Consider the following 14,660-nt stretch of genomic DNA (forward strand, 5'->3'; position numbering starts at 1 on the left):
GTATATACTGTAATTAAAATAAAATTAATTACAATTAATTTTTCCCCAGTTTTGCGATTAATTAGTTAATTTAGTTTTATCGCAATATATCCCAAGACTTTACCCGAACATTTTTTCACTTTTCCACTGTATAAACTGACCACATATCTGCGTCTCGGCCTGTTTGCCGCTACAACATTCTTTGATTCTTGTTAATTTTCCTTATTTTTGTTGACAGGAACTAAAAAATAATATTAATTTTATTGGTGTTTTTGTTCCTGAAGATTTTTGCTTTTTTCACGCTGATCAATCAGGACGTAAAGACAAAAGTTGGAGTTTCTCCCTCCTTAAATTTATTCACACTTTTGACTTTTAATGAGCATTCAAATTTTCATTTCAAACATCTGACTCCATTTATTGTTTAATTTTTGGGATGGATCAAAGCTGCCAACAAAAACGGGAAAATTAGAGTAAAAAGTAGCGTTCTGGGTCGACTGGACCCGTCTAATTTCTGCACTGCAGGTGAGACGAACCACACCGACGTTTATCGGAGCTTCATACATCAACTATTTATGGATCCGACTTTTAACTGCTTCCTGTCAGAGGCTGGACCTCCCTGCCCGATAACTCATCATCTGCTGCGGTCTGCAATTAACACAAGAAAAAGCAAAAGGCGGCGAGGTTTCCACCAGGAGGACCTGATGCCGCTGAATCTGTGAGACTCAACAAAAACATGCAGCGAGGAGCTGAAACAACATCACTCCCAAAACTGAAATAACAGCTCGGCTGTCATTTGCTTTTCTTGGCCCGCCGCCCGAGCCTCTTTAGCCGCTCGCAGCCGACATGCTTTACGACGGCGCTCGCTGGACCGCGCCAGCGCCTTCAATCAGACGGAAGACAAGAGGGAGGTCCGAGTGCTGGGCGGGGGGGCGCCGTGGAGCCAGAGAGTGAGTCACGGAGGCTGATAAATGCGGCCATCAACGCTCCGCTGTCCCGATCCGCGTGACGTCTGACTGGCACCACCAGCTCGGGAAAGTTGTTCCTAAAAAATCTCATTTTAAGTGGATAAGTGGATCCTGACTGACCTGTGAACTTCAACCATTACATTTTAAAACTGCTTACGTTGACCAGAAACCAAAAAGATCGATGTGTTGGTTTAATTTGTTCTGTTATTTTTCTAATTAAAAAAATATTCACATTGAGCAAAAATAAATAAAGAAAGCGGAGTTAAAAAAAAAGGTTAAATCTAAAAGAATTACTTAAAAAAATGTCTTGGATTTCTATGATTTCGTTTTCTCTAAACCTCGACAGACATTATCCTCTTTGTTTCTGACTTAATTTCCAATTGCTGGTATGGAAAAACATATTTCGTTTTTTTTTCTCTTTTTAAATTAATTGTAATCTTGGATTTAACGTTGTGAATTTACGAAAATATCCAATTACTAAAAACATCAGGCTCACAAAACAATCCTTTAAAAAACAAATAAAATATCAAAATTCATTAAGAAAAGATCAAATTTACTTTTTGATTGGTCAAATTATTATTAAAAGTTCTAGGAATGCTAAAAAAAAAACAAAACTTAGTACAGTTTCCTTGTGGTGTACAGTGGCCCCTCGTTATATATGTATAATGAGTTATTTTCTAAATATAAAAGTTAAAGTCCCATTAGTTGTCACGCGCCAAGGTGTGTGAAATTTGTTCTCCACATTTGACCCATCCCCTAGAGGAGTGGTGAGCTGCAGACATAGCTGCTCTGGAAGCATCCATTCATCCAGCTTCTTCCGGGGTGGGGTCAAGGGGGCAGCAGTCTAAGCAAAGATGCCCAGACTTCCCGCCCACTTGGTCCAGTTCCTCTGGGGGGACCCCGAGGTGCTCCCAGGACACCCAGTGGGACATGCCCGAAACACCTCCCCAAAGAGAGATTCAAGAGACATCTGGACCAGAACCCGAGCCACCTCAACTGGCTCCTCTCCATGTGAGCGAGCTTCTCACCCGATCTCTAAGGGAGCGCCCAGCCACCCTCCAGAGGAAGCTCATTTCAGCCGCTTGCAGTTGGGACTTTGTTCTTCGGTCATGATCCAGAGCTCATGACTATAGCTCAGTACTGGAATAAAGATTGACCAGTAAATTGAGAGCTGTCCTCACTCGTGAACAAGACCCCGAGGTATTTAAACTCCTCCTCCTGAGGCAAGATGACTCCACCCACCAAGAGAGGACACACTACCATGGCCTGAGACTTAGTGGTGCTGACCTTCATCCCAGCTGCTTCACACTCAGCTGTAAACCGCTTCAATGCATGCTGGAGGTCCTGGATCGAAGAAGCCAACAGAACAACATCATCTGCAAAGAGCAGAGAGGAAATCCTGTGGTCTCCAAACCAGATCCCCTCTGGGTTTTGGCTGCACCTAGAAATTCTGCCCATAAAGACTTAACAGAACCAGTGATACAGGGCAGCCCTACCAGAGTCCCTCTATGTACTGGGAGCAGGTCTGACTTACAGCCAACTGTGCAAATCAAGCTCTTGCTCCGGTCATACAGAGACCGAACAGCCTTCAGTAAGACTCCCTGGACCCCAAACTCCCAGAGCACCCTCCACAGGACACCACTGGGAACATGGTTGAACACCTTCTCCAAATCCACAAAACACATATGGACTGGATGAGCGAACTCCCCCAAACCCTCAAGCACCCTGGAGAGGGTGTAGAGCTGGTCAACTGTTCCACGATCAGGATGGAAACCGCACTGTTCTAGGGTCTGAGGTTTGACTATCAGACGGACTCTCCTCTCCAGTACCCTAGAAAAAACTTTCCCAGGGAGACTGAGGAGTGTGAACGCTCTCTGGTCCCCTTCTTGAAAAGGGGAACCACCACCCCAGTCTGCCAGTCCAGTGGTACAGCTCCCAACTGCCACACATTGCTGCAGAGACGTGTCAGCCAAGACACTCCCACAACATCCACTCGGGGCAGACTTCATTCACTTCAGGTGCCTCGTCACCAAGGAGCTCATCCACTACTTTAGGAATTTAACCTGAGGTGATGGACAGCTCCCACCCAAAGTCCTTAGTGTCTGCTACCTCAAGAGAAGACATGTCAGCAGCTCCACTTAACCCTGATGTTGCTCCACTCCTCATATTCAGTATAATTGGGTTGTGGGTTAAGAGGTCTGACCTTAATAGCAGTGCTTTACACCAAAAGAACAAAGAAAAATGCATGTCAAGATTTTATTTTCAAACCCACTAGGATGTATAACTCGGTTGGTTGTTACAAATTTCTGATTCAAAGATTAAACAATCTTAAAAAAATAGAAGTCATAGTCCTCTACTGTCAGAAAAGTCGAAACACAAAGAAAGTTTGTCAAATCAAACATCAGCATTTAATGAAAAAGTGTTGCTTGCGCAGGAGTTTTACCCTTCAATCACCTTAAGAGCTTAAATTGGTTTAAGTTTGCGCAAGTATGAAAATTCATCTCCACCTTAAGAATAAATTCAGCTGGAGTTGGATCTGATTTAAGGCATAGAAAGAATTATTGAGGAAACGACTGTTCTCAGAGCGCTGGCAGCATAAACCCGGCTGATTGATGCCGTTAGATATTGCAGAGAGCAGCTCCACTCACACCGACACACTGGTGTTCTGCATCCCACCCCTGCCTGTGACAGCCGCCCGGTGACAGCTTCACGCGCTTGGATGGAGGCTGCGCTTGAGTTGAGCCAAGTGTTGAACACACTCTGACAAGCAGACAGGGATTGGGAATCACACACACACAGGGTGTAGTATGTTTACTCCATTGTTTGTCTGCGTTGTCATGAAGTATGAGAGCACTCAGTGGATTTAGAGGATGAGTTGGACTGTCGGTGTGAAGTCATTACAGCCAGTCTGTTTGTCCTTTAGGACAGATCTAAACTCTAAACTGTTTTTTATATGTGTCCCTTTCTTTTTTGTCATAAAAATGGTAAATCACTGGATGAACTTCCCAGGCTTGTCCGCTGAAGACCAATTCAATTGAATTTGACCTAATAAACAAAGCAACCAAACAATTTATATCTGAAGCAGACAAACAAGACACAACAGTTTTGTGTCTTTTTCTCAAAGAAGAATTTATCTTGGCATTCAGTGAACGATTACCTGAACACAGGTGTGCACAAAACATCAAGGTTCAGTGAACAGCCCTGTTCTAGTCCAAGGGTCGGCAACCTTAAACAGTATAAGAGCCATTTGGACTCCTTTTCTACCCATCAAAACCTAAAACGAGCCGCATATATTTACTGTAGCCTTTAAGAAATTTGGATAATTCATTACCATTTTTTAAAAATATTAAATACTAATTATTCCTACTTTTTGGCACGATCAAAAGCAAAAGTATAAACGGAAACTAGCATCTCTCAAAATGTGATTTTTTTTTTAATTTTTATTTATTTTGACCTTTTAGTAGGTAAAAATTAGTAAAAAATAGTAGATGCCGAATTAGCCAAAAAGCTAGCTCGTTGCTTAAATACTAGCTAAACTCCAAAATAGCCTAAAATTCCTCAGTGAACTAAATTACTCAAAAATGTTAACCTGTTGCAAAAATAGAAGCTAAACTCTAAATTAGCCTAAAAAAATCTCAGTAGATAACAAATTACCCAAAAACTTTAGCTTATCGCTAAGTTTTTAGCTAAACTCCAAATTAGCATAAAAAACTCACCAGGGGCCAAATTAGGAAAAAAAAAGAAAGCTAACTTGTTGCTCAATTACTAACTAAATTCCAAAATTGCCTAAAATTCCTTATTAAACTAAATTACAAAAATTAAAAAACTTCCTATTAAATTATTTTTCTTCAGCCAGAGAGCCACCATGGGGAGATAAAAGAACCGCATGTGGCTCTGGAGGTTGCAGACCTCTAGTCTAGTCCAACGTGTACAGGAAATGAGTCAGACTTACTGCCAGCTATGCGAAACAGTAAGGGTTCCCTGGACCCCATACTCACAGAACACCCTCCCTTTCAAAGCATGTGTGGACTGGATAAGCAAACTCCCACAAACCTTCCACCACCATGTTGAGGGTGTGTGTTGGACATCCTGAGAGATTTACACTCCCAAGAATCTGCTGTTCTCCACTCTCTCCATGACGTGACCTCTAATGCAAAGAAAACCTCTGGACGAGCCCACCTGAAGAACTGATAGGACTTCTTGATATTAGCCACTTCAGTTTTGGTTTGGTGGTACATCCCATGCAGGGCCTTGTCCTTCCATGAGGAACTGTCCTCCACCATTACATCCTCTGGGGTCTCACTCAGAAGGAATAATAGCAGACATTGAGGACAGTATCCTGGAATTCCAAAGGGAAATGACAACCTGGAACAGAAAACAAGAAAAAAACTCCAACAGCCAAATAAATACGTCCAACGGTTAAGGAAAGTCCTGAGAAGCTCAATGGGAAGACCCGGGCAATAAAAGTTACACACTGCCAGTCATCAGATACCCTGCAGGAATAATAAGACGGTCAAAGAAAAGACAACAGATGTTAAGTTAGAAATGTATCTATATGTTATATTTACCACTTATACAGAAAGTTGTGAACCGCTCTTAGTCTGGCTCGTCACCAAAGAAGTGTCTGTCATGGGAAACCCTACCAGGGGCAGAAGCCCCAGACAGCTCAGCTCCAGGGATCATTCGAACTCTCAAACCCCTCCACCACGTTAAGGTGGCGGTCGAAGGAGGGGGTGTGTGTGTGTGTGTGGGTGTGTGGTGTGTGTTGTATGTATGTGTGTGTGTTGTATGTATGTGTATGTGTGAGGGTGTGTAGGTGTGTTTTTGTGTGTATGTTTTTTTTTTTTATTATTTTTTATTTTTTTATTTTTTTTTATTATTATTATTTTTTATTTTTTTATTTTTTTTTATTTTTTTATTTTTTTTTTACTTTAGTTTTTGGGTGCATTAAAACTAAACTCAAAACTAAAATCCTACTAAATTAAAACTAAACTCAAAACTAAAACATTAAAACTAAAACTTCATCATTGGACCCGGTTCTGGTCCATGTGGGCGAACTGGAGCTCCCAGAGAAAACCCACATTTCTTTTTTTTAAATTTTTTTTGGGGGGGGGCTGCACTGTTGGAATCCGACCACATGAAGAATCACATTCTGATTTTTTCAGTGGTCAGAAAGGTTTGGGTCAGTGCAGCTGGTCAATGTCTGTTTTTCTTCTTCTTCTTGCCTTTTTTGTTGTGTTGAACCTTCTTCTTTTGTGGTTCACAGACATTGGATTGTTCAGACACTGGATTTCCCGTGTCTTCCTTAAATTGACCCTTGGCAGCTTCCATTAGAACATCCAGTTGTTTGGTGAGCTCAGTGACCTCCTGTTGAAGCGGTTCATTTTCTTTTTCCTGTTTCTCCAGCTTGGCTGCCAGCTCCACATTGGATTGAACCAACTCCTCAAGTTGCTGATTTTTATTTTTTAAATCTTCAACTTCCCCAAAGTCATCAAGCTCATTCGAACTCCACGTTTTCTGTGCTTGTTTGCTTTTGGATTGAACAAGTTGAAATTTTTCAGTCAACTCAACCTCATTTCCTTGAAAATCACCAAGGACTTCTTTACATTTGGAGATTTCCTCATCCAAAATCTTCCTCCGATTGTGTTCCTCCTGGAAGTCTCTTTCCAGCGGTTTCAGTAACTGGATGTACCAGTCTAAATCCTTCTCAGCCGATTTACTCTTCGGTTTTTCCAGGTTAATAAAAACTTCCTTCTTCTGAAGTTTTTCTTTTATTTCCTGGATCTGTTGGAGGAGTTCGCTTTTACTCTCCTTTTTCTCCTCTTTCTTAGGAGGCCGGTAGTATTCCTCTTTCTTACGAGGCCGATATTCCTCCTTGTTAGGCTTTTGACCTCTCCACTCTTGTGCTGTCAAATCTCTGCCCTCAGCTGTTGACATGAAGCAGAACACTGTCTTAGGAGCGTTTTTGAAGGGGTTCTGCTTCTTTTTACCCCCTCCAGTCTTCACCTCGGTTGGACCGTTGGTCGCTGTCGTCTCGGTGTTGGTGGACATGTTCTGCTTCTTTTTACCCCCTCCAGTCTTCACCTCGGTAGGACCGTTGGTGGCTGTCGTCTTTGCGTTGGTAGACATGATGATTTTAAATTCAGATGAATTCAAATTTCAAACTCTTGCGTTATCTCCAAGTTTCTTTGGTCTCTGGTGCTTTTGAAAAAGCTAACAGACGGTGGAAACCACTCGCCTTCAAGAATTTTCTGACAGTGACATGATGAGATCAAATGATGTCACACTATGATGTCAAATGACATCACACAGGGAGATCCACTTTGACATGGTTTACTAGTTATTTGAGCGGTGACATCATAGACTTCTGTGTGATGTCATATGATGACATCATCAAAGCACATACAAAAAATGGCTGCACCTTTGAAGAAAAACCTGACCCCATCCTACATGCTTCAAAACTCACCAAAATTTGCATACACCTTGTAACTTGTGAAAATGAATTTTGTGAAAAGTGAACTACCAAAACAATGACATCATGGCGGGCAAATCCATGAAAAAAAATAAATGAGGCAAAAATTGCTTGTGGAGTCAAAAAAAAATTTTTTTTAAATTGCATTATGGGAAAAAGAAACTTATCTTTACAAGATCACCAAATTTCCCACACATGCCGCCAGCTTAAGTCTACAACAATCACTGTAGTTTTGTTGACCTTGGGAATAGGCCGCCATCTTGAATTAATAAAACTACACTTTTAGTACCAACTACAAATGAAAACTCGACCTTTCAAACATTTATTTATTCATCCATTTTCTCAACCACTTAGTCCCTTTCTGGGTCGGGGGGCTCCTGGAGCCTAACCTTTCCACTTCTGGGCGAAGGCAGGATACACCCCGGACAGGACGCCAGTCGCCTCAATCACACGCCCATACTCACTCACATACACACCTCGGGAGAATTTTGGAGTAACCAATTAACCTTTTTTAAATTGCACTAACAAGACCAAAACACAGATATCCACAAGACATTTTGAAATGTTTTTGCATTTATTTAATTAATTTTTATAATGGTCACATGACCTACAGCTTGGAAGCCATTTTTTGACAGAGTGTAAGATTTGGCGGTTTGTAAAATTTTCCAATAATATGGTAAAAAAGGAAACATATGAAATTTCACACACATGCCCCCAGCTTAAGTCTACAGAAGTTTTGTTAACGTTTAGCCTTTAAAAAGAGGCCGCCATCTTGAATTGTTAAAAATACACCTTTAGTACCAACTACAAGTGGTAGTTGTATCAATCTTCTTCATTTATTTATTTTGCTCATTTCAACTTTTTTCAAATAATTTTCTAAATGCTACAATATTGTTTTATATTTTTTCGCTTCGTTTAGGGTTTCACATCGTTCTTTAATTTTTTTTAATGCACACTTTGTGGGACATCATCCCTTACATTTTGTAATTGTTGGCCCATAGAGCAGGCTTGCCCAAATCCAGGCCTTGATGGCCAGTGTCCTTCATGTTTTCCAACCAACCTATCATTTAAGCTCCTTATTGGACAAACAGCTAATTAAGCAGATAAACCAGGTATCTGTGGAAAACCAGCAGGATTCCGGCCCTTGAGGCCTGGATTTGGGCACCCTTGTCATAGAAAAGCATCTCCACAATCATTTTCTTAGTAGTCTATGACCTATTTTTCATCCGAGCTCCTGCATGCACAGTACAGGTTTGCCCTTGTCAAAATGGGTAGATATTGTTTAAGATTCTGCTTTTAGCTGGAAAATAAAGGGTTTCAACTGTTTTTGATGGAGACTGTGCATGGCAGAGATGGTGATTTAATTAGATTAAGTTTGAGGTAAAGCAACCGTGTTTCCATCAGCGATCTTCAAAACGTGAACCAAAGTTTGAAAGGAAAAATCATCAATCTTTTAAAAAACATCAGATTCCTTTCAAATGTAATCAGTGACCTTCACTTGAAATTAACAAAGGGTTCACCTGAACTTTGAGTTTGTGGAAAATGCAGGATGAAGGAAGAAGACTGGAACAATAACAAGAATCCCATTTAAAATCCATTCTGATAAGTCCTACTTTCTTACTAGTCTCGGAGTTTGGCGTGACCAAACAGGAAGTGATAATGGCTTAAATTCACATGAAGTCACAGATGGAGATGCTGGTGTTTAGACAGATTGTGTTTACATGAAGATCCCATGTGGAAGTGTAAGAAATTCCTTAATACAACCCAAAAAAGAGGATGAACATTTTTAATCAAATGAACCAATGAACTGATGATTGACGTAGTAACTATTGTTCATCCAACCTGGCAGACCAACGAGTTGGAGCATGAAGTGCTTTGGACTTAGACTAACAAAGGTGTTTTTTTTTCTCCTGTTTGTCCATTTTTCTATCTGTCTGTCCACAGGAACACTTCTGGAGTGTGGACAAGGCTGAGACTAAACTGGTGCCCAAGCTGACCATCCAGATCTGGGACAACGACAAGTTCTCTTTTGACGACTACCTGGGTAAAACCAAATACTTAGGATTAGGTTAGGAACCATAGAATGTATTTGAATTTTAGACCAGGAACCGCTCTCTGACCCATCTTCTGAGGTGGCCGCGGTTCAATCGGACTGAACTCTAGTTCACTCTGAATTTCCTCAGTTTTGAGCGTAACTTGACTAAAATGGCCACAGGAGCTCACAGTTTTATCCTGACAATCTATATGTCATCAACACTTCTCAGCGTACCGTCTTAGCCGTCGTCTCCTCAGTTACAGTCTTACAGCATACCTCCACCGTCCCAAAGCAGCAGTCAAAGTGTTGGACCTGAAAAATGGTACCATCCCAACAAGGATTGCAAAATGGAGGACTTTAATTAATCTTTCTTGTTGCTTTGCCCGCCGATTTTGTTCACAGGCTTCAAAGCAGAAACGTCCGATAGACGGTAGTCTGAACTACCAAACGCAATATTAAGTAATTCAATGTTAAGATTTCAGGTTTATTTATTGTGAATAGTTCTATAAAAACAACAATAATCGCGTCTCTGTGTGGTTTATGAGTTTGTTCAAATCGTCACCGGGAGTTTCTGTCTCACTCCGGGGACTGTGTCTGCATGACAGCCGCTTCCACAGTGTTTCTGTGACTCTGTGACTCAGTTTGAAGGCTGTCCCGCATTAACCCGAGAGGGTGGAAAAAATTAGTTTTCTACATGCTGCTTGAGTCACACGCTCAAAGCTGATTGGTAGATGAGACGCGGTGACCTGCTAAATTTTAAATATTTAAATTTTGGCTGCGCTGCCTAATTCGTGCCTCGTTGCTCAAATCGAGCTGCTGCCAGTCCTCCTAGCCGTGCTTAGCCGTAACCATTGACTTAACATTGAAACTGGCCACCTCTGTTCGGTGTGAATTCACCTTTAGAGAGCTTTAAATCTTATTATTTGGACTTCAAAAGTTACAGTACAGGAGCTTTTAAACATCCTGCATGGATACTAGATGATCATAGCTTAACATTTGAGTAGTCGTGTATATACATGGTGTGCAGATGGATTCATTCAATATTCTAGACTACCGATATACCAAGAAACAATCTGGAGTTAATGGGGCCCCAGTCTATGACCTTGACATGGACCAAAGACCCCAAAAACGTTCCAAATCTGCCAGATAAAGAGTCTGGCTCAGACCAAACGTGCCCACAGACGTTACATGAGGCAGTGTTGTATGGAACCGCGCGCCAAGATTCCTCCCAAATGATCGAAGAGAACACGATACGGTGAATTATGTCAAGTTAATGCTACTAAAAGTGGTTCTACAGCTTTTTGAACCATGTGCTCTTGGTTTTCACACACCGTTTCTGCATTTCAGCTTAACGTTTCTCCAAGACTGTAAGTCATTTGGAGTATGACAGTCTTCCCCTCTTTTTCGGGCAAGAATTACAGGGTAAATCTGTCAGAGAAACCATGTGTGCAATCTACGAACAACTACTGTGATAACATTTATCTTAAGAATTAGCACTCTTCCATTTCCACTGGCTCTGCACTTCTCACACACGGAGTCAAGGCCGCTTTTATTTTTTGTTCTCCAAATTCAAGCTGTCCAAATTTTGCCTTTCCTTCGCCTTTGACAACCCCGTTCCTTAAAATAACCCGCCGCCGTGCCTCTTATCTTCCCCTCGCTCTGCCTGAAGGATTGCGGTCTGTGGCCTGAGCATCCCTCTGCGGCGCGAGACGAGCAGGAAGATGAGGAATCCAGATTCCCGTCTGTCACCGTCTCGCCGCTCTGCACTTTTCTCTGGCTGCGGGTGTGTGGCCACCTCGAAGGGTCTTCGTCCGTTCCCGCCTGTCTGCAGCTCGTCGACTCGGACCGCTGAGCGTTAATATCGCAGCACAGCGTGAGGGTCAAACGCCAGCCGTCTTCCTGCTGTCGCGATGGAAAACAGTTCCTGAAGGACTGAAGTGTCTTCAGAAATCAAAACTTCTGGATAGGGCTGCCACGATTAGTCAACTAATCAACGACTAATCGACTATTTAAATAGTTGACGATTAATTTACTAGCCAAATAGTCGTTACTTTATATTATATGGAGTCAGAGTGTAGTAAAGATGAGTGTAGTAAAGATGGAAGTTATCATGGTATTCTCCTAGCTAATATTATATCTAGCTAATGGTATGATGCTAATGATGCTAACGAGCTGTTCCATTTGTCTACGATAAGTTATGTAAATGATCCATGTGTGTCTGTAGGTCACCTGGTTCTGGACCTGAACCACATGCTGCGTCCCTCCAAATCCCCGGAGAAGTGCACCCTGCAGATGCTGAAGCAGCCCGTGGAGAAGCTGGCGTCTCTCTTTGAGCAGAAGACGGTCAAAGGATGGTGGCCTTGCACCTGCGAGCAGAACGGAGAGAAGATCCTTGCTGTGAGAAGACTAACACACACTTGAGGATTGGGGTTGGATGTCCCTACCTTACATCACTACCAAAGCAGAGTTCCTGATTGGACAAGTTAACTTTCAATGCTTGTTTAGTGACTTGCGTAGCGACGGATAGTTTGTGTGCAGAAGCCTGAAACGACTGTCATGGACTGAGGCTCACTTGGTGTTTTTCCTACAGGGGAAGGTGGAGATGTCTCTGGAGATCGTGTCGGAGGAGGAGCACGAGGAGAGACCGGCCGGCCTCGGAAGAGACGAGCCCAACATGAACCCTCACCTGGAGGAGCCCCAGTGAGTCCCAAACAAACCACAGTCCCAACCACACAGGCCTCCTCTCTAACGCTGTACCTCCTCCTCACGCCAGGCGCCCAGAGACCTCCTTCCTGTGGTTCACGTCCCCCTACAAGACCCTGAGATTCGTGCTGTGGAGGCGGTTCAAGTGGTTGATCCTTCTCTTCATCGTCCTCTTCCTCGTCCTCCTCTTCCTGGGCGTCTTCCTCTACTCCTTCCCGGCAAGTTCTGGTGTTAACACGAACTGGAACATAGTCTTGTGACTAAAAATGGGCTTAATTAAACCCTAAAATTCAATTAAAATAGTTAAACTTGTAAATATTCCAGCTGTGGATTTCACAGTTTGTCAAAAATAATTTCATCTCAAACTCTAGAAGCTTCAGGTAACATAAAATACATTTGCTTTTATAACCAGTTAATACTGAACGAAGACGACAGCAATGATGCCCAACAGCAGCAGTATGAGGTGTTAGCATGACCTATAATCAGAACATACTAGAGAGTTCTTCAGAGAGTTAGTCTTCTCTGTTGGTCTCCGCCCACTTTGACCCATTTAGGGTCCAAAATCTGGATGATTCTATGCAGATGATGTCCTGATTTTCCTCAAAGAAACTTCAGGAATATTTTTCAGTTTGTCTAGACGTCAGACTTTGAAGAACTATTTCATCTCAGACTCTAGAAGCCTCAAGTAGCATAAAATACATTAGCTTTGACAACCAATCAGAACTATACCGAACACACAAGAGGATTCATCTAAAGTTCTGCTAGATAGTCTTCTCTGTTGTTCTTGGACTCATTTAGGGTCCAAAATCTTGGTTGATTTTTTTGCAGATGATATCCTGATCTTCCTCAAAGAGACTTTGATGTTAAACTCTTTAAATTTCTCACCAGGTAAAACTATAGTCATGTTTTTGAGCAGATCCAGCAGGTCTGTAGAAACCAGATCATGTTTTTAAATGGAGATTAATTTTAATTAACAGATTAAAAGAGGATATTTGTTCTCACATCTATCTCAGTTTTTGACTTCTAAGGTAAAATAAGGAAACTTTGTATGAATCAAAGATTAGAAGTTAGGACCTACTCTGTTGAAAATGAGTTTTTGGTGTCTTTAACAAGTTCTTGTGGTATTTTTTGGGGAAAATTAAGCTTAAAATTGAATTTTTGAGTATGTCTTTATTTAATTAAAGTGAATCAGGAGCGGACGAAAAAATACAGTTTGAAATAAATTGTACTTGTGATGTAGAAAATATGCTGGGCGGGTCACTTCCTGCTCCGCCCCACTCTGATGCAGACACATAGATCCATGAACGTCTTTGTTTTCCTCGTCTGAGCTGGAATCTGGATCCAAATTGTACGGATGGAACGCTTTTGTTTTACCGTTAATGTAAGCTAACAGGAGAGCATGTAAACAGAGAGCTCTCAGAAACGGGGAACGGAATCATCCCGCGCACAACTTAATTTCTAATGCCGATCTGTAGAAACTATGTCCTAGAAACAACAGTTTTATTTTAAATTTTGGCTAAAAACAAAATCATCATAAATAAAAGACAACTGAGAGCGCTTTTACAATAGATCAAAAGATGATTGGTTCATTAATATATTATATTTTATGTAATTGTACCTCAACACAATAACAAGATGGACTTTTCTTTGTGTTTTTTGCAGAACTACGCCGCCATGAAGATGGTCTCCCCGTTTGGACCTGCCAAGCCTTCAGAGGGATGAAGAGCGCGGACAAACTCTGAAGCATCAGTCCAGCTTCAAACAGACTTGTACAGACCTGCAGCCGCTGCGCGTTCGAGTCCGTTTGTGCCTTTGCCACCAACCCTAAAGACCTTCATCCTCCTCATCTTCCTCGTGCAGAAATCTGTGATGGAAACCAAACTCTTAGCTATTTTAGACAATCAGGCAGACGGAACCGTTGACTGTAGAAGACAGCTGGACTGAGGGAGTGTGACGTCATCCATAGAAAACCGTTTACTTCTTGTTCCAATCAAATGAAGACAATTCAAAGTTTTGCAATGTTGGAGCCAGGGTCGGTCTGACTCGCTGTTTCCATGGCAACCACTTTCTATGGCCACACCCCTACAACTTGAAAACGGTTGGACATGGGGTCCAGCAGGCTCCACCTACTTTTAACTGAGGCATCTGATTGGTCAGTTTGTAACTTGAAAAACTTGCACTACAGGAAAAAAAGAGGGAAAAAAAGTATCAGGTTTTGGCCTTGGAACCAGCAGGTACTTCCTGTTTTGAACGCCAGAGGGGGAGGGGTCACTCAGTCCGGTTCTCGTTTACAGTCAATGGACAGAATACATTAAAAATACCAAAGTTTATCATTTTAAAACCGCAAAAGAATGTTTTCTTTTTCGTTTCACACTCAGATTATTCATGTTCTGGGGCCTTCAGGTGTCGTAGGAATCTCCTAGATCCCTTTACTCCATTTTGAAGTTTCTCTAACTTTTCTCCGCCCCTCCTCTACTTCGGTCAGCACGCTAAGCAAATGAAGGAT

At 41.9% G+C, this 14,660-nt stretch overlaps 1 protein-coding gene across 4 annotated transcripts in view; it reads left to right on the forward strand.

The window, feature by feature from the left end:
- Positions 1 to 14,394, forward strand: part of dysf (dysferlin, limb girdle muscular dystrophy 2B (autosomal recessive)) — an 84,118-nt gene extending 69,724 nt beyond the window's left edge. For all 4 annotated transcript variants that reach the window (XM_036216572.1, XM_036216574.1, XM_036216573.1 and 1 more), the window contains 5 exons: positions 9,361 to 9,460; positions 11,676 to 11,848; positions 12,042 to 12,151; positions 12,225 to 12,372; positions 13,817 to 14,394. In XM_036216572.1, the coding sequence (XP_036072465.1) occupies positions 9,361 to 9,460; positions 11,676 to 11,848; positions 12,042 to 12,151; positions 12,225 to 12,372; positions 13,817 to 13,876 (591 nt within the window). In that variant the 3' untranslated portion in view covers positions 13,877 to 14,394. The remainder of the gene's footprint in view (positions 1 to 9,360; positions 9,461 to 11,675; positions 11,849 to 12,041; positions 12,152 to 12,224; positions 12,373 to 13,816) is intronic.
- The last annotated feature ends 266 nt before the right edge of the window (positions 14,395 to 14,660 follow it).

This window comes from Oryzias melastigma, linkage group LG18, assembly GCF_002922805.2.
Source record: "Oryzias melastigma strain HK-1 linkage group LG18, ASM292280v2, whole genome shotgun sequence".
Lineage (NCBI taxonomy): Eukaryota > Metazoa > Chordata > Actinopteri > Beloniformes > Adrianichthyidae > Oryzias > Oryzias melastigma.